The sequence below is a fragment of the Balaenoptera borealis genome, assembly GCF_965194805.1.
Source record: "Balaenoptera borealis genome assembly, chromosome: 3".
Classification (NCBI taxonomy): Eukaryota; Metazoa; Chordata; class Mammalia; order Artiodactyla; family Balaenopteridae; genus Balaenoptera; species Balaenoptera borealis.
The window spans coordinates 75,984,638-76,004,854 of NC_138866.1; the positions used below are offsets into that span (position 1 = coordinate 75,984,638).

Genomic DNA, 20,217 nt, shown 5'->3' on the forward strand with positions numbered 1-20,217 from the left:
CTAATGAGCCCCAGGTATTATAAATCAATTTCATTTATGTAACGACTTCTCCCTTCAGTCTGTTAACCCGCTCCAATTGTTGTCGTGTACTCCTGGTGCACAGCCTTTATCCTGGGATCTTTGTTCATAACCATCATGAGAATTCCCTTCTCATTTCTCCTGTTGGCTCTCCATTTCTTGTATTTCTCATTTTTATTATTTCTCAGATTGCTGCAGGAAGAATTTTTTTTGGAATTTTGAATTTCTAAAGATTTTTTTCCTACACTTGCACTCAGGTGGTGAGTAGTCTGGATATAAAATTTCAGGTTTCCTAAGAATTTTGAAGGCATTGTTCTGTGCCTTTATCATTTGTATGTGACTTGGTTTGGATTTTAGGGGGGGGTTGTTTATTTGTTTTTTTTGTGTTTTCACCTTCTCTGGTTTCTCTGGTGCTCTGAAATGTGACGATGTGCCTTGTCGGTCTATTCTCATCTGCAATGCTGACCCTCAATGTGCCCTTTCAACCTGGGAATTCATGTCCTTCAACCGTGAACAGTTTTCAATTATTTCTTTGATTTCCTCTTTGCTTTTTTCTGTACTCTTTCTGAAATTCTGTTTATTTGGATGTTGGTCTCTGTAAACCAATCCAGGTTCTTTTAAAAAATCTTTTTACCCTACATTCTAGGAGATACCCTCAACTTTCTTTTCCAACTTCTATTGAGTTTTTCTGCTATCTTATTACATCCTATTTTTAATTTCCAAGAGTCTTTGTCAGTTTGTTTTTTCTCATTTGTGTTTCGTGGATGCAATTTGTTCTTATCTCTTGAGGATTTTTTGAAAGTTGGGTTTATTGAGATGTTTACATGCAAAAAAAATAAAAATTCATACTATTAGAGTTTTGACAGGTAACTACTACCATAATCAAGATATAAAAAGTTCTTTGGGGACTTTGACCATCACTGATATCAGTATTTTTAGGAGTGTGTGTGTGTGTGTGTGTGTGTGTGTGTGTTTTTCCTCTGGGACTGATCAGAGTTCCCAAAGAAGCATCTTCTGTACTCTTCCCCTGGAGTATTTAAGCCTGGCTGCAAGCCTCTGTGAGGCATGTGTTAGAAAGAAGGTTAGAGGTCTTAACATTTAGTATGTAAACTTTCACTTGATCGCCCTGTTTAGAATATGTTCCTCTCGCCCTCATTTGTGCCTGGTGTTTCCCATCCCAAGGACTCTGTTTTAGATTTTCCATACAATAAAACTCCAGTTTTTTACTGAAATGGGGAAGGGGATCTAGGACTCTTAACTGTGTCTTAAATGGATATTCATTCATTGTACTTGTTCTTAAGCCCACCTTTATCCCACTTGTTGAGGTCCTCAGTATTGCCAATTTCTGAACCTTTGGGGGATTCTGCTTTTCACCTTTCCTCACTGATGCTTTTGGATTTCGCTTTCTCAGATCTGCTAAGTCATTTATCACTTATGCTTTGCAGTTTCCAAAATGTTGTTGCCATTGCCTCATCTTCTATTCTTTGCCCTTATGGGGTTTATGCCTTTAAAATCTTCTTTACTGTCATTGTAATAGGGTTTCAGGGAAAAGTAAAAATAATTGCATGTGTTTAGTCCATTATCTTTAACTAAAAGTCCCCCTTTCTTTCAAAAACAAAACAAACAAACAAAAAAGCTTACCTTGTGGACAAGACCCTTTATGATCTAGCTTCTGCCTATCTCTCCAGCCTCATTTCTCACTCTGCTGCCGCACACCCCCAGCCTAAGCTCTAGTCACATGCATCTACTTAACAGATTGCCAAACAAATCATGTTGCTTCATGCCTTTCAGTTCTACACATGCTATTTTCTCAGTGTGCTATTTGCCCTAGAAGACTTTCCTCAGTGGAGATTTGCTGACTTGCATGGGTGCCCCTCTGTCAGAGTGCTTATTGTATTACTGCAATTATTTATTTACTTTTTTGAAAGTCTCATCCTAGAGGTTTCGTAACCTGGGGGCACAAGTGGATGGGCTGTCCTGTGAATTAGCTGCAAGAAATCGTAAAATACCCTGAAATTGATTGCAGAATTTCCTGTGTTTGTGTATATTTTTGGAAAATTCTCTAAGACAGATTTTTTTTTTTTTTTTTTACTAAGAATGTGTATCAGAAAAACCTGTGGGGAGGGGCAGGGAGGGAGAGGGATGGACTGGGAGTTTGGGGTTGGTAGATACAAACTATTACATTTAGAATGGATAAACCACAAGGTCCTAATGTGTAGCACAGGGAACTATACTCAATATCCTATGATAAACCATAATGGAAAAGAATATTAAAAAAGAATGTCTCTATGTGTGTAACTGAGTCAGTTTGCTGCACAGCAGAGATTGCCACAACATGGTAAATCAACTGTACTTCAATAAAAAATTTTTTTAAATGATAGAAATACCTGTGGGGCTTTCTAAAAATATAATTGATTTGGGCTTTTTTCCTGATACCTGCTGAGTTATAGTCTGAAATTAGGGCCCAGAAAGATGTATTTTCAAAAAGCTTCCTAAATGATTCTTTAGAACAGGATCTCTGTCCGCCATCTACATTAACTCCAGGGCCTGGCATATAAAGAATGCTCAATAAATGTTTAAAACAAGAATGAGGGAGAAACTTGGGTTTCAGGGCATGACCTGAAATAAATTTGCTATGTGAAACCTGAGTGCAAGTGGGAAAGTCACTAATATCCTCTGTTACATTAATGAAGTCACAGCATCTATTTTCTGCCCTTTGGATATAATTGGAGGAACAAAAGAATGTGGGTTATATTTTTCAAAGATGGAAGAAAGTTTTGGAGAGCTAGCTGCACGAATGAAAGAAAAATTTAAAGGTTGGGCATAAAACAAGTCAGATATATATAGTCTGATTTTGGTTCCCCTGGCTGCTTATGGTTGTATATGACCCAGTGATTTGATTCCAAAACTTTAGGCTTCCGTGCATTCAAATCTCAAGATACCACTACTATTAGACCTGATTTCATAAACTTTAATAATATATGGCTAGTGGTATGGAAAATGGGGAGATTGACATGTTGTGTTGGCAAAAAGTACATGCCATATTATTGTAACTGGTTGCAACTTAAGAATGAGAACAGAAAGAACTTTACTGGAATCCCCTGCCTTCTGCTTCCTCTATGTTTAAGGCTTTTAAAAAATGTATAACTTAGAACTACATTCATACCTCAGAGATATTGGAGGTTTGGTTTCAGACCACCGTAATAAAGCAAGTCACACAAATTTTTTGGTTTCCCATTGCATATAAAAGTTATGTTTACACTATACTATATGTAGTTTATTAGGTGTGCAGTAGCGTTATGTTTAAAAAAATGTACATACCTTAATTTAAAAATACTTTATTGCTAAAAATTGCTAGCCATCATCTGAGCCTTCAACAAGTCGTAATCTTTTTGCTGGTGGAAGGTCTTGCCTCAGTGTCGATGGCTGCTGACTGATCAGGGTGGTGGTTGCTGAAGTTGGGGTGGCTATGGCAGTTTCTTAAAATAAGCAGTGAAGTTTGCTGCATCAATTGACTCTTCCTTTCACAGATGATTTCTCTGTAGCCTGCAGTGCTGTTTGATACCACTTTACCCACTGCAGAACTTCTTTCAAAATTGGAGTCAATCCTCTCAAACCCTGCCGCTGCTTTATCAACTGAGTTTGGCAATATTCTATATAAATTCTTTCCCGTCATTTCAACAGTTTGCACAGCATCTTCACCAGGAGTAGATTCCATCTCAAGAACGCATCTTCTTTGCTCATCCAGAAAAAGCAGCTCCTCATCTGTTAAAGTTTCATCATGAAATTGCAGCAATTCAGTCACATCTTCCAGCTCCACTTCTAATTCCAGTCCTCTTGCTATTTCTACCACATCTGCAGTTACTTCCTCCACTGAAGTCTTGAACTCCTCAAAGTCATCCATTAGGGTTGGAATCAACTCTTCCAAAATCCTGTTAATGTTGATATTTTGACCTTTTCCCATGAGTCACAAATGTTTGTAATGACATCTAGAATGTTGAATCTGTTCCAGAAGTTTTTCAGTTTACTCTGCTATAGCCTTACAAAATATATTTCGTTAAGTAATAAGACTTGAAAGTCAAAATTACTCCTTGATCCATGGGCTGAAGAATGGATGCTCTGTTAGCAGGCATAAAAACAACATGAATCTCATTGTACATCTTCATCAGAGCTCTTGGGTGACCAGGTGCATTGTGAATGAGCAGTAATATTTTGCAAGGAATGTTTTTTTCTGAGCAGTAGGTCTCAACAGTGGGCTTAAAATCTTCAGTAAACCATATTGTAAACACATATGCTTTCATCCAGGCTTTGTTGTTTCATTTATAGAGTTCAAGTAGAGTTGATTTAGCATAGTTCTTAAGGGCCCTAGGATTTGGGGAATGGTAAGTGATCACTGGCTTCAACTTAAAGTCATCAGCCACATTAGCCCCTAAGAAGAGAGTCAAACTGTCCTTTGAAGCTTTGAAGCCAAGCTTTGACTTCTCTCTTAGCTATGAAAGTCCCAGAAGGCATCTTCTTCCAACAGAAGGCCGTTTCATCTCCATTGAAAATCTGTTGTTCAGTGTAGCCACCTTCATTAATTATCTTAGCTAGATATTCTGGATAACTTGCTACAGCTTCTACATCAGCACTCGCTGCTTCACTTTGTACTTTTATGTTATACAGATGGTTTCTTTCCTTAAACCTCATGAGTTAGCCTCTGTTAGCTTCAAACTTTTCTTCTGCAGCTTCCTTACCTCTCTCAACCTTTATTAAAGAGAGTTAGGGCCTTGCTCTGGAATAGGTTTTGGCTTAAGGGAATGTTGTGGCTAGTTTGATCTTCTGTCCAGATCACTAAAACTTTTCACCATGTCGGCAATGAGGCTTTTTCACTTTACCATTCGTGTGTTCACTGGAATGGCACTTTTAATTTCCTTCAAGAACTTTTCCTTTGCATTCACAACTTGCCTAACTGGTGCAAGAGGCCTAGCTTTCAGCCTTCTTGCTTTTGGCATGCCTTCCTCACTACGCTTAATCATTTCTAGCTTTTGACTTAAAAGGAGAGACTTGCCACTGTTCCTTTCACTTGAACACTTAGAGGCCATGGTAGGGTTATTCATTGACCTAATTTCAATATTGTTGTGTCTTAGGGAATAGGGAGATCCGAGGAGAGGGAGAGCGCGGGGAATAGCCAGTCAGTGGAGCAGTCAGAACACATACATTTATCAATTAAGTTCACCATCTTATGTGGACAAGGCTCAAAAACAACTACAGTAGTAACATCGAAGATCCCTGATCACAAATCGTTATAACGAATATAATAATGGAGAAGTTTGAAATATTGTGAGAATTACCAAAATGTGACACAGACATGAAGTGAACAAATACTGTTGGAAAAATGGTGCCAATAGACTTACTTGATGCAGAGTTGCCACAGACGTTCAATTTGTTAAAAAAAAAAAACCAAAAAAACACAATATCTGTGAAGTGCAATGAAATGAGGTATGCCCACATGTCCTTTGCTTTACTTGTAAGCCTCTTTTACATAGCGTAGAGCTGTTGTATTTTTATGTGTGTTAAGGAAAGGATCAGGCTCTTTTGCTTTTTGTATTTTCCATTTATTATTTTTATTTTTTGTCTAGGTATTTAAGAGATTATGGCATCTGAAACCCACAATGTTAAAAAACGCAGCTTTTGTAATAATATTGAAGATCATTTCATTGATGTTCCTAGAAAAAGGATCTCTAATTTCACTAATAAGAACATGAAGGAGGTAAGTAAGTCCATGGTTTCTAGGAATGGGTAAGACAGTATCTCAGTCTGTTTGGGCTGCTACCCAAACAGAATACCATAGACTGGGTGGCTCATAAACAACAGAAATTTATTTCTCACAGTTTTGGAGGCTGAGAAGTCCAAGATCAAGGCCCTAGCAGAGTTGGTATCCAGTGATGGCCCACTTCCTGGTTTATAGATAGCTTTTCTCTACTTCCTCATATGATAGAAGGGGAGAGAGAGAATTCTCTGGGCTCTCTGTTATAAGGACACTAATCTTATTCATGGGGTTTTACTTTTATGACCTAATCACCTCCTGAAAGCCTTACTTCCTAATACCATCACTCTGGGGGTTAGGATTTCAACAGAGGAATTTTGGGGAGACACAGTCATTCAGTTTGACACAATTTAAACTGCTAAGTCTATGGATACTTCTGGTTAAAGTGTTTAAACAATGGGAGGGTGACAGTTCTGCTCAATCTGCCAAAATTAAGTAGAATTAATAAAATAATTGAAATCTGTTTGTATTCCAAAAGCTCTGAAAACTTTTTGGCAGTATATTGTTTTGATACGGTATAATTTGAATATTTTAGTTTAATTTTAGAGGAATCACAGAGATGCTTTTTGTTCACCATTGCAAGGCTCATTAGCACTGATATAATTTCTTAAAAGCATATTAAAATTCAACTCATTTATTTAGCACTCTGTGTATATATAATACGTGACTAGTAGCGTGGAAACTAGCCAGATGGGTATGTTGCGTTGTTAAAAATACCTACATACAATGTTGTTGTAACTAATGATTGAGAGTACAGCATCAGTACAGTAAAAGCTTTAATCTGAAAAATTTAATAGTTCAATTTCAGACTTGTTGACATTAATCACAAAGTTTACATAGCTTTGTTAAGGAACTTAAATATGCTGCAACTATCTACTTTAATTTTTCAGGTTAAGAAATCTCCAAAACAGTTGGCTGCTTACATAACTAGGTAAGAGCTTCTTTAAAGTTTGTGGGAAACAGCAAATATTGAAAACTGGGTAAGAGTGAAAATAGTGGGGGGAAAAAAGTATTGTCTTTGAGTATAATAATATTAATTTATTGTCGAACAACTCCTTTGGGCCAGGCACTGTGCTAAGCATATCAATATTAGATAGGTATCATTACCCCAAACAGTTGATGAGTAAAACTAAAGATTTGTGATTTCTTTAGGATTGTACATCCAGAAGGTGGTAAAAACGGCATTTACTCTCAGATCTGCCGAACTCCAAAGGCGCTTTCTACTAAACCACTGGTTCTCAAAGTGTGTGATCTATGGACCCTGGAGGTCCCAAAGGCCTTTCAAGGAGTTTGTGAGGTCAAAACTATCTTCATAACAATACTAAGACATTATTTACCTTCTTCATTTCCACTCTCTTACAAGTGTACAGTAGAGTTTTCCAGCGGCTACATGATATTTGATATCACAATATATGGAATGCAGAAGCAGATATGAGGATCCAGCTGTCTTCTGTTAAACCAGATATTAGAGATTTTGCACAAATGCAAAACAGTGCCATTCTTCTCACTATATTTTTTGTTCATTTGTTTTGGAAAATAAAGGATCTTTAAAAAAATATTCTATGTAGTATGTAATGAGTTTATCTTTTTCTTTTTCTTTTTTCTTTTTTTTTTTTTTTTCGGCTGTGCTGCGAGGCATGTGGATCTTAGCTCCCCGACTAGGGATTGAACCCACGCCCTCAGCAGTGGCAGTGTGGAGTCCTAACCACTGGACCGCCAGGGAATTCCCCCGAGTTTATCATCTTTAAAATGAATTAACAAATTTTCTGTTTTAGTTTCTGATTCATCAAACATCAGTAGATATTGCCCACATAAAAAAAATTCTTTTGAGACCTCAATAATTTTTAAGAGTACAAAGCGTCCTGAGGTCAAAACATTTGAGAACCACTATACTAAACCATGAGATGTGCTCAATAGTATTTTATCTTATTCAAACAAATTAAATGTACTTCAGCCTAATTGAAATAAGTGTTCTCTTTTATTTTATATTAAAATATATATTCAGACTTGCCTGATTCAAATTAAAATATTCAAACTTGCTCACTTATTGTGTCATTTTGTTAGAAAAAGGTTAGGTGACTAGAAATTGTTAAAATTTTCATACTCCCTGAATGCCCTGTAACATTTCATTTTAAAAGTATCTAGTTATTATGCCTCTTCATTTTTTTTTTTTTCCTTTTGGTATAAAGTACCATCCTTTTCATTGTTTTCCAGATGGTTTGTAATTTCCCTTTTATTTTCCTCTTCAATCTAAGAGTTAAGATTTAAAAAAATTATTCTGCTTCTAATTTTAGTGGATTGTGATCACAAAATGTGGCCTACTAAATCTTTCTCTTTAAAACCTTTTAAAGGTTTTCATATGGTTCTTTTTCATTTAAGAAAATCAATTCTTTTTACAGAACAGTTGGACAAGCTGTGAAAAGCCCAGATAAACTACGTAAGGTGATCTATCACAGAAAGAAAGTTCATCATCCTTTTCAAAATCCTTGCCACAGAAAAAAGCAGTCCCCCAACAGCGGGGGCTGTGACATGGCAAATAAAGAGAATGAGCTGGCTTGTGCAGGCCGCCTCCCTGAGCAAGTGCGGCAGGGTAGTCGACCATATCTGGTTAGCCCCAGTGATTCTGGTTCTTCACAGACAGAAAGCCCATCATCAAAATATAGTGGGTTTTTTTCTGAGGTAAGTCATTCATATAAGCTTAACTTTATTCCTGTTTTAATACTGGCTTTTTCCTTTGCCATAGTCTACTAGCAAAACAGTTCACTGCTGATTGAATTCAGACTATTTGAGAGACTGTAGCTCCCTGAGACAATTTTCTAGATTAACTAAATTTGAATCAGTTGTTTATTCCTTTTCCAAGTTAGTGATATCTGAGATGTAATGAAATGATTAACAAGCTGCTGTAAATATCCAGAATGGAAAGTTGGCCAGTAGAGACTTAAAGAAAGGGAAAAGAAGAAATCTTGCCTAACAAGTGGACCACGAAAGCCAGTTATCCAGGCACATTTTGCTGGGCTCTCAAAATTGCCATTGGAAAGTTTTTTAAGGCAAACCTGCTTAGTTTTGCTGTTCTTCTGGCTCAGGCAAAGTTAGTTGTTTGAACAGGTTCACGGGAATTGTTTTGGGTGATAGAAATGTTCTAAAACTGGACTGTGATGATGGTTGCACAACTTCATAAATTTATTAAAAATCATTGAATTACATACTTTAAATGTGTGTGAGTTTTATGGTATGTAAATTATACCTCAGGAAAACCATTTTTTTTAATGGTTATTTGAAAGAATGGTTTGTTAAAATTTATAAACATGATGAGTTTACAATAATAATTATTACATGTTTATTGTATATGTTATAGAAAATAAATCCAAAGGAAAAAATTATCCATAATTTCAACATTTGTAAATAACAGTATTAAATTTTTGTTGTGTCTTTTTTTCTTCATATTATATTGTTTGATAATTTGATTTTTGTGTTTAATAAATTTGAATATTTTTCCATGTAATTAAATAACACTTCTACAATTTTTTCCCTTCCAGTTTTATTGAGATATAATTGACATACAGCATTTTAAAAGTTTAAAGTATACACATAATGATTTGACTTAACTACATCATGAAATGATTACCACATTAAGTTTAGTGAGCATCCATCATCTATACATACGAAATTTTAAAAATGGAAAAAAATTTTTTTCCTTGTGATGAGACCTCTTAGGATTTACTCTCTTAACAGCTTTTATATATGAAATACAGCAGTGTTAATTGTATTTACCAAGTTGTACATTACATCCCAAGTGCTTATTTATCTTATAGCTAGAAGTTTGTACCTTTTGACTGTCTTCCTCCAATTTCCCCTCAGCCACGCCCCACCTCTGGTAACCACAAATCTGATCTCTTTTTTTGTGAGTTTGTTTATTTGTTTGTTTTGATGTATAATAGACCTACAACACTATGTTAGTTCCTGGTGCACAGTGTAGTGATTTGATATTTCTGTACATTTCAAAATGATCACCACAATAAGTCTAGTTACCATCTGTCACCATACAAAGATATTATATAATTAATGGATACATAACATTACATTGCTTAAATTTACCTTAATTTCTTTAACTATGACTTGGTAAACTTAGTATTGTTTCTATCTGGCATGACAGTTTGAAAAGCATTTTCTGTGGCATACAAGCAAAAAAAAAAATCTTTTTATATTAAAATGGTCATAAGTATGTAGATGAATGAAAATGAGCATCATGTGCAGGATAATAATTACAAGTAAATAATACAAAAGAAAGGTAGAAAACAAAGTGTTATTAACTAAAACCATAATGAAATGATGCAAAGATTCCATTTGCCAGTGGAAGTGTTCCTGTGTAAATAAGATCCTGGGGGAGTTCCCTGGTGGTCCAGTGGTTAGGACTTGGCGCTTTCACTGCCGTGGGACTAGGTTCGATCCCTGGTCAGGGAGCTAAGATCCCAAAAGCTGCTCAGAGAGGCCAAAAGAAAATACCCTGGAGTAATAGAAAGTTAGTAATGCTAGGAGAGGTGAAGGAAGTGTGTATGGTATCTGTGAGAAAAGAGGGAGCAAGGAGAATTTAATAGTGAATTTTATGAGCCCTGGAGAATAGGATACCTACAGGTACCTAAACCTTAGTGTTACAGAGGATCAATATCATGCTAAGTCATTCACAAATATTTACTGATGGCTCCTTGCTGTGCCGTGCATTCTGCAGGCTCTGAGAAATGGATTGGTGGGTGAAAAACAGACACTACCCCTACTTTCATGGAGTTATGGAAGTGACGAGGCTGACACAGATCAGAAAATCAAAGAAACTACATACCCTGAAGGAAAAGAACATGTGACTATATAGTCCAGAAATCTGGCCTAGATTGGGACCTAGGTTGGTTCTTCAGTTGAACTGAGGGAATAAACATGCTCAGTGAAAATGCCTTAAAGCTGCAGTTTCACATTTGTATTAGTGCCGCAGTGTGGCATTTTTTCCAGGGCTTCCTTTAACCTTGCTCCCATTTCACTACTTTTCACAAGCCTGCATTAACCTCACTCTTAACTAATGGGTTTATTGATTGTTCTTTTGTTGTTTCAGATGTTTTTTCCTGATTGACTAGTGCCTGCTCTAAAAACCTAAATTTAAAAGTGATGCTATATTATTTTGTCAAAGTTCAAATATACATAACCTTTTCACCCGACAGTTGCACTCCTAGGTATATACCCAGAGAATTGAAAACATAAGTCCACACAGATATTTATGAACAGATGCTTATAACATTTTATAATAGCCAAAAGTGGAAACAATCCAAATGTCCATCAACGGACTATGGGTAAATAAAGTGTCATATTCCATACAATAGAATATTATTTGATCATTAAAAAGGAGTAAAACACCAATATATGCTACACGGTATATAAATCTTGATCTTTCACACATCATGCTATGTGAAAGAAGCCACACACAAAAAAAGGCCACATATTGTATGATTCAATTTATGTGAACCGTCCAAATTAGGTAAGGTCACAGGGACAGAAAGTAGATTAATGGTTGTGAGGAGCTGGAGAGAGGGGAGAATAGAGTCCAGGGTTTCTTTTGGGAGTGACGAAAAGGTTGTAAAATTCATTATGGTGGTGCTCGCACAACTCTGTGAATGTATATACTAAAAATTACTGAATTGTACATTCAAAATGGGTATGTGAATTATATCAATCTGTTATTGAAAAAAATTGGATCTAGTTGTTCCAGTTCTAAAATTAATCCTACAGAAGGTCTTGTACAAGTGCACATGTTTATATACATAAGGATGTTCATTGATGCACAGTTTTAATAGGGAAAAACCAGAATCAATCCAAAATTATGGTACATAAAGACTGGAGAATATGTAATTGTTTTTTAAAAATGAGACTGATCTATGTTTTGACATTGAAAAATCTTCATAATGTGTGTGAAAAAACAAGGTTTTCAAAAATACAGATATTAGAATATTTTAATTTTATGTCTACCTAATTTGTCTCTGTCTAGAAAGTGGCTTGAAAGATACTTACCAGTCTGTTAACTGTGGTTACTCCTGAGGAATGTTAGTTGTTTTTGTGGGCAAGTAGAGAATATTCACTTTCTATTTTATAAAGTTTTGTGCTACTTGAACATTTTACAACAGGAATATATTACCTTAATTATACAGAAAAAAATGAATGAATGAATTTAAATACTTGTCACAAAACTCAATTTCTGTGGTTCCCTACTCATGCTATTTAGTTGGTAATGACTAGCCTATATGTTTACCTTTTTATTTAATACACATTATAAATTAAATCCTAGGTTTGTAGGTGAGTAAAAATAATTTATTCTATGAACTATTGAGATTTAAAAGGAAAATGGTAGCAAATAAGAAAAAGTATTGATAAAAAATAAACAGGTCCTAAATTTATTCAAATCATTTGTTTACTGTGTTCACTGCAATATTCCTTTTTGTGGGCCAGTAAAAGGAGTCATCTTTGCCTAATTTTAAAATATGTCTACCAGAATAATTTAATTGAAAAAAATGGTTTCATGTCATATCTCAATGTGCTTTTTAACAAATTAGATTCCTGCCTTTCAGGTTTCTCAGGACCATGAAACAATGACACAGGTTTTGTTCAGCAGGAATTTGAGATTGAATGTAGCTTTAACTTTCTGGAGAAAGAGAAGTATAAGTGAACTTGTAGCTTATTTGGTGAGGTAAGTGTGACTGTTTATGGTTTTGTTCAGTAAAAGTAATTTCCAATGTATTATCTAGAAGTGCCTCTTCTTTTTTATGTTATTACTGGCTAAAAATTTGAACTTCCTATGTTTAGCCTCAATAGTAGCAGTATGGTTTAAATTACATTTATCTTCAGTCTAAGAGTCCAAAATACAGAAAACCATCTGTTTTATCAGATTGAACAAAGCTGTTACCTTCTCTGATTAAGATTCTTATCTATAAAACTAAGAGATACCATTATGGGAAAACCAACCTTTTAAAAATCCCCTTTGAGTGAAAATTTTAACTATTACCTTCCTCACTGTATTTAAGTCTCCTCACATGTTACCTTGGTGAGGCCTTCCTTGACTACCTTATTTAAAAATACGTATTTCTTCATTCCCTATCCTTCTTTCCCATTTTATTTTTCTCCATAGCCCTTACCACCATCAACATGCTTTATATATTTCACTTGTTTATTGTCTGTCCCTGCCTTCTCCACCTCCTCCCACACTCACACACATATTGAAATACAAGTCCTATTTCTTTGTTCACTGCTGTATCCCTAACACCTGACTCATCATAGACACTCAGATCATTTGCTGAATGAGTAAATTTCTCAAAAGCAGTGTGAAGGTTATAATATGAAAATAAATAAGGAAATCAGCTATCTAAGCAATTTTGTTCCCACAGGATAGAAGACCTTGGAGTTGTGGTGGATTGCCTTCCTGTGCTCACCAATAGGTATAAAGAATATTTTTCAGAAAAAAGTACATTTAAAGAAGGACAAATTATGACCTGTTCATAATTTTATAACTTAGTATTTATTTAGTTTACAGGAGGAAAAACAATACATCTCACTTGGCTGCTGTGTAGACTTGTTGCCTCTAGTAAAGTCACTACTTAAAAGCAAATTTGAAGAGTAAGTGCTAATCTGAATCTCAATTCATTTTTCTCTTTCAGCATCCTTGATTTTGTGCCTTATAAGTGCATAGTGGTAGACTGAGCTCCATGAGACATACATGGTTTCTGTTTTCCAGGAGCTTATAGTCCAATTAGGAAAAGAATATGGAATGACTAAAGAACAATTATAAAGCTGTCTATAAACATGTTACAGAAAGTATAGTTTTGTGAAAGTAGTGAAATAAATTTTTTAAAAGGGAAAGATAAGTGTGTATGTGTTTTTTGAGGGGAGTAGAGTGTCATCTTTTCTAAAGGCTTCTTGGATGAAAACACTTGAATTTTGTAACGAAATGTCATTTCAGATATATAATAGTTGGTTTAAACTGGCTTCAAGCAGTCATAAAAAGATGGTGGTCAGAACTATCATCCAAAACAGAAATTATAAATGATGGGTGAGTATACCTTTAAACTCATACTAATAAATTTTTTTTCCAGGAAAAGCAGCTTGATTAAGCTAGGTGAGAATTTTATTTCATGATTATCAGTATATAATACTTATTCTCTTCATTTTCAGAGAAATATTAAATTGGGATACTGTTCATATGTGAAAAGTTGAATTCCACAGCCCAGTAACCCCCTGTATGTATTGTTCTGGCAGAATCCTACCCTTCATTTTGGGAGGCAAAAGCACAGCAGTGGTTTAACCTTTATATCCATTAGAAAGGAGTGAGAGAGAGAAAAAGAGATGGCTTTTAGTGGAATAAGATTGAGGCACAGGAATGGAGTCATCCTGCGGGGTCCTTTGGCTCCCAGACATTAACATGAGAATCCAGTGTGGATGATTACACTTCTAAAAACTGTATTATAATCATAATTTGAGTATTGCCTTGATGTGAAAATGTGTGGGTATTCTACCAAATGAGCCAGATTATCATGAAGCTACAAAAAAAAAATCTCCCAACAGTTTCCTTTAAATCCATAATTTGCTTTGTAGCCTCTCAGAATTTTCCCACTTTCCCACTTCATACTCGATTGTCTGAATGTTCCAAATGCCTGTTGTTTTCTTACTTTCTTTAACAACTAAGTAACCTTTAATTTCCATGATTGACATGTACTAGTTTAAAGAGTTGCTTGACTTCAAATGGTATAATTGTATCCTGAAAAATACTTGAAAATTTTAAAGCTGTTTTCATGAAGTGTATTTACTACCAAAGTCCATATCTTACTATATTTGCATTTTTTCTTCTTTTTTTCTCCTAGAAATATTCAGATTTTAAAACAGCAATTAAGTGGATTGTGGGAACAGGAAAACCATCTTACTTTGGTTCCAGGATATACTGGTAATATAGCCAAGGTAATCTATATTTAAGCTTAATTAAAAATTAGACATAATGTAATAGTATTATACATTCATAAACGAACTCTTTCAAATGTCCAATTCAGTACTACTCTAATAACGTCTAAAGTCAATTTCATATTTATAAACGCTTAAGGTCCTCTGGATATGAATATGACTTTGGCGAGGAATACAGGAATTAGTCATTGAATGTGTTTCATATACAGCCACAGAAATAATGTGGTAGTAGGTATTTAATGACCTAACTCCAATTAGAGAAAAATATTTGAAAAAAGGTTAAGAAGGCAACTGAAAAGACAGTGCTACTCAGGAAGCAAGGGGTGAGGAACATAATCAGTTTGGGGGTATTTTTACTTGGCTTTTGCTAATGTCATGCTTTTTTGGGAAAGTTAAATTGCTCAAATCACAGTATGAATTTGACATCGTTCTTTATTGATTTGCTTGTCCCAAAGGAAAAGGTACATTGTTATTTTGGATTTTAATATTTAAACTCCGAAATAGTTTTGTTAGTTAAAATATAACTGCAGGAAAAAAATCACTGTTAAGAAATATTTCCACCCTTGTATTGGGCATACTGCTATCATATAAATGGGTATTAGCCAGAAATATAAAAACTTTCTTTGGTTTAAAAAATTACAATATTTATATTTATGTCTTGGACTTACTTATAAAATTCTTCTTGGAATACCTTCATGAAAGGAAGCATAATGATGTCAGTAAGAGGATTTATGTCTTGGACTTATAAAATTCTTCTTGAAATACCTTCATGAGAGGAAGCATAATGATGTATCAAGCAAGTGTGTTACCACTGTGTATAATTTTACTGTGTAGAATTCTTAATGATGAAAATGTTATGAACAGAAATCAATTTCCTGAAGTTTTTTTATTGTTGTAATTTTAATTGTTGTTCTTTTGATAATAGGAGGGAAAATGAAGTAAAAGTTGATAGAAAGTAGAATACGTGATATATCACCTTGTTCTGGAAGTGTCTTGTCTTCTTAGTAGTAGAACTGAAAAATTGTTTCCTTAGAAATTTGCTTTCAATTGTAATTTTTTATAAAGGGAGAAGCTTTATTGTGAACATAACCTTAAGATACTGTATTTATTATTACAAACAATATTGAGTGATTAAAAGATCTATGAAGTTCCTTAACCTATGATAAAACCTCTTTTACAATATTAAACCCTCAATGCAATTTTTTGAGGGTAGAAATCAGAACGGCTATCCTCAAGCTGGTCTAGAGTTTATATAGCACTGAAGGAGTTGCTGTGAATGATGTAATGATCTTGCTTAGCTATAAAAGCAGAGTTGTTTGATCACAGAGACTAAAACATTCACTAAGCACTTTGCAAACACTTATTGAGCACATGCTGTGTGCTACAAAAGTGCAGATAAAATGTTGAGTAAGACAAATCTTTTGCCCTCAAAAGGTCACAAAGGGAAACAGGCAAAGCTAGTGACCAAAAGGGAGAAGAAAATGGGGTGTGTGTATGTGTTGTATTTACGGTGCTGGCTAATGAAATGTTTTTGTTTTATTCTCCAAGGATGTAGATGCTTATTTATTACAGTTGCATTGAGAGACTTCATCTACTAAATAGCATTTGGTTATTCAAAACATCCCTGGACTATATGATTTCCCAAAAAAATGTCTCAACTGAGAACTGTGAACTGTGGAAGAAATCAAAACCATTTTTTCCTTTAAAAAGCCACATAATGAAACCACTAATGAAACGCTAAGGATCTACTTCACATTGAAGTGGAAAAATATCCAAAAGGAGCAGCTTCAGCTTCAATGAGGTGAAAGTGCACTATGAAGATTGTTCACCTTTGCTGCAGTTTGGGATTTATATGGTTATTTGGTAACATTGTTTAAGAACTACTGGGTCTTAATGCAATCCTGCATAAGAATATAATTTATACTATGTGAAAAATAAGACAGGACTTATTACTAGGAACTATGAAGACCAATCACCATTACTTTTTTTAAGATTGTGTTTTATAAGAAAACACTTAAATGTGTGCAGCTACTATTTTCTTATGTTGGAAAGACTTTGAAAGTTTAAACCATCATAGCAAATAATCAATACTAAAAGTTTTTTGTTCACACTGAGATACTGTGTATGCAGAATGCCTTAATTATTAATAAGCCAATGTGTATGATACCAATATCTGTTTAAGAAAATTAAAACCAACCATGCTTCTGGCATGATAAAATCATGGAATTAAATCAGGGGTTTCCATTCATGTAGAATGTTGTTGTTAAAACTTATTCCACACCATTCTTAAAACTTGAGAATATTTTTAGTATCTCTGATTTTTTTTTTTGCCAGAATCATGTCATGTGTGTACGTGTTATTCCCATACATAAGAAAAAGGTGAATATGTATTTGTATGAATGCTTAACTGGAAATGTCCATGGAGTTGGCTAATTTATATTCACTTTTTATTGTATATAGATTTCTAATATTTTCAGTTCTGTATCATTTAAGTTTTCTTCATCTGAGTAAATTCACTAAATATTTCTATTTTTTGCTTTTTTAAATTCTGATTTTATATGAATTCTGATTTTTTTCACTACATATGTTTAAAGAATTGCATACAATGCTTTAGAATTGTTTACACTTAGTGCTGACCTTGTATTTTAAATTCCAATACTTTACTACCTCCTCCAAAGGTTGGTATGAAATGCCAGCAGACTGTATGAGGTCTATTTTTTTTTAATACCACTCTTAGTATCAGTGAATGTCTTAACATTCTGGAATGTCTTAACAGCTGTATGCATTATCTTGAAAGTGGCTGGGGTTAAATGCCACTCTTGGTGGTTCATACATCATCTCATCTTTAATAAGCCTGAGAGGCGTCTGAGCAAAAATGTTGAGTAATTGAATTTCTGTGCAGTAATCCTTCAAGCACTTGAATGTAAATCTTTAGCATTTATCCAATTAGCCACTACTGATATGAATCCAAAACAAGCATCTTGCTTGCTTTAAAAAATGTTATTTTTTCACTGAGTTCTATTTTTGTGTAGCTATATTTTATATAGCTATTTATTCCTTACAGTGAACATCAATTGTAGTAACTGGTTATTCTCTAAAGTTTTTAGATTAGAATAATTTCAGATTACTGCACTTCTGAGTTTTGAGAGTTGAGTTATTTAAGAAGTCATTTTTCAGGAGATGGGAATTTGAATTGTAAACCTGCGTCATCTCTGTAAAACCTTAAGATCATGAAATACAACCCTTCTTTGTTCCTATTCCTTTTAGTTTGCACTCTCTTATCTAACAGTTTCAACCAGTCAACGCAGTTGGTGCATGGTGCTAATGAGGCTAAGGACAAGAGTTCAGTCCTTTTAGGTGTTTGTTAACTGTACACACATACACAGAACTATTCATGGCTACAGATTGCACCTTCTCTTAGGTGTCCATCTCACAGATTCACTCTTGGTCACAAGGAAGATGGTGTGTATAGCATAACACAAACCCTTCACCTCAAATGGAAAGATAACTCAAATAATTGGCACATGGGATACTATAGACTTTAATCTAATATTTAAAATAATATTAAAAATAATGTAATATCTAAAATTCTGTGTCAATATAGTTTTCTCTGGGTAAGATCAATGACTAAACATTGTCCTCTGAAAATCAAACTTAATCAAACTTCAGTAAAAATTAGGTACAAATACAAATGAAACATATTTTTTTAAAAAAGGTATTATCCTGTTAATGCTGAGTTTGGGTTTGTTAAAGAAGAGTAGATAATACTTCATTTTTACATACTCAGAGCCATATAAGGCAGCAGTCTTTAGCTCACAAATATTATTCAGTGGCACACACTCCCAATTTCTGTTCTTGGCCTTTGCAGTTTACCTTAGTACCTACCTCTCTCAGTTACTGAGTTATGATTAGTATTAGGTGATTTTAAGATTCTTGGATAAAAGATGTTGGATAAGTAAATATTGTTGAACTCTTATGTTGTTATCAAGCCCTTCTCATGCTGTTTAATTAGAACAGTGTTGATCTCCAGAAAGAGCCAAAGAAAGTGTTTACAAAGTATTTTGGCTGTTGTGTTGACCTAGATTAGGACAATTGCTGTCTGTCATCGCTCTTTTGTTGCTGTGTTGCTAAGCAGTATAACTGAAGGACTACCCAAGGTCTCTATGCCTTTCTACCTCTTCTACCTTCTTCAGTTTTCTGTTCGTGACTTTCTAACTTTGCAAGTCCAGGGACAGGTAGTTTTTTGAGATGGTAGAGGGTTATAATCAAGTAATTTGCTTCTTCTAGGGATAAAGTAATTGGTTTTATAATGAGTGTTCAGAATAAAAGTTAAAAGTTAGGAGGCAAGCCTTATCAGATGGTTTTTAAAACTAATCTTTGGCAGTAATTTCAAAAGTAATTGACATACATTATTTACATGAATCCTGAGGTGTGAGAATTTGGATATAAATATCTATATCTACTTTGAGGGATCATTAATATCAGCACGAACTCTAAGGGCTACTGAGGAAGTAAATCCTAATGCCCCTAAACATACTTGGTACATGTCATGTCCTAACCTTAAAAATGCTTGTGTGGGTTCAAAGCTATATATCTGGACTTTGAAATAGTTTTCTCAAACTTAGAACATTTCTTTATTTGGCAAGTTGTTGATATAATTACTATCAATGGAAAACTAATTTGAGTAATGATTATTAGCTATTAAATGCTGATAATAGAAATTATATCTAAATGTTTATTTAGTTACTTAAGTTAGTCAAGGAGCTTGAAAAAACAAAATTTAAATTAATATTTTGGTAGGTCATTCCCAGTTATTTTTCTTCCTATTTAAGAACAAAATGGTAATGTCAGTTGCCTTTGTTGATTTAAAGAAAAAAAAATAGAATCACAAGCAGCTGACTCAACTGGAGTGATCTATTTGGATGCACTACTTATCTTTCAACACAGACTTTTATTTTCTAGATTATTTTCAGATGAAAATAGTATTGCTGGACATTTGTTGGTAGGTATTTACTCCTATGTTATTCTTTCTCCCGTAATTTTTAATTCTTCTAGCTATGGAAATTGTCATAGAACTTTGTGACACACTATTCCCCCCTCCTTTTTCATTCTGTAACAGGCACATAGAATAAAAAGTTCATCCTTAAACACTGTATGGTTCTAATTTGTAATATAGCTTGATTGATTCAGTAACAGCACCAAGTATAACAATAAAAATAAATACTGCATATCGTAAACCCAGTATACTGAGTACATTTTCCAGTGCTGTACTTAATATATAGAATATTGTAGTCATCATAATTTTCTCTGGGTAAGATCATTGATTTAACAGTAAATGCTAAAATCAAACTTCAGTAAAAATTAAGTACAAATACAAATATATACCACAGTATTTTCTCTTATAGACTATA

The 20,217-nt window shown here is 34.3% G+C and overlaps 1 protein-coding gene across 1 annotated transcript in view; it reads left to right on the forward strand.

The window, feature by feature from the left end:
• The window catches only part of KATNBL1 (katanin regulatory subunit B1 like 1), a 49,840-nt gene extending 32,488 nt beyond the window's left edge, over positions 1 to 17,352 (forward strand). The window contains exons 2-10 of the mRNA XM_082385059.1: positions 5,640 to 5,770; positions 6,718 to 6,758; positions 8,227 to 8,506; positions 12,430 to 12,548; positions 13,243 to 13,293; positions 13,382 to 13,471; positions 13,815 to 13,904; positions 14,713 to 14,806; positions 16,355 to 17,352. Of these exons, the coding sequence (XP_082241185.1) occupies positions 5,654 to 5,770; positions 6,718 to 6,758; positions 8,227 to 8,506; positions 12,430 to 12,548; positions 13,243 to 13,293; positions 13,382 to 13,471; positions 13,815 to 13,904; positions 14,713 to 14,806; positions 16,355 to 16,387 (915 nt within the window). The 5' untranslated portion in view covers positions 5,640 to 5,653 and the 3' untranslated portion in view covers positions 16,388 to 17,352. The remainder of the gene's footprint in view (positions 1 to 5,639; positions 5,771 to 6,717; positions 6,759 to 8,226; positions 8,507 to 12,429; positions 12,549 to 13,242; positions 13,294 to 13,381; positions 13,472 to 13,814; positions 13,905 to 14,712; positions 14,807 to 16,354) is intronic.
• Positions 17,353 to 20,217: the final 2,865 nt, after the last annotated feature.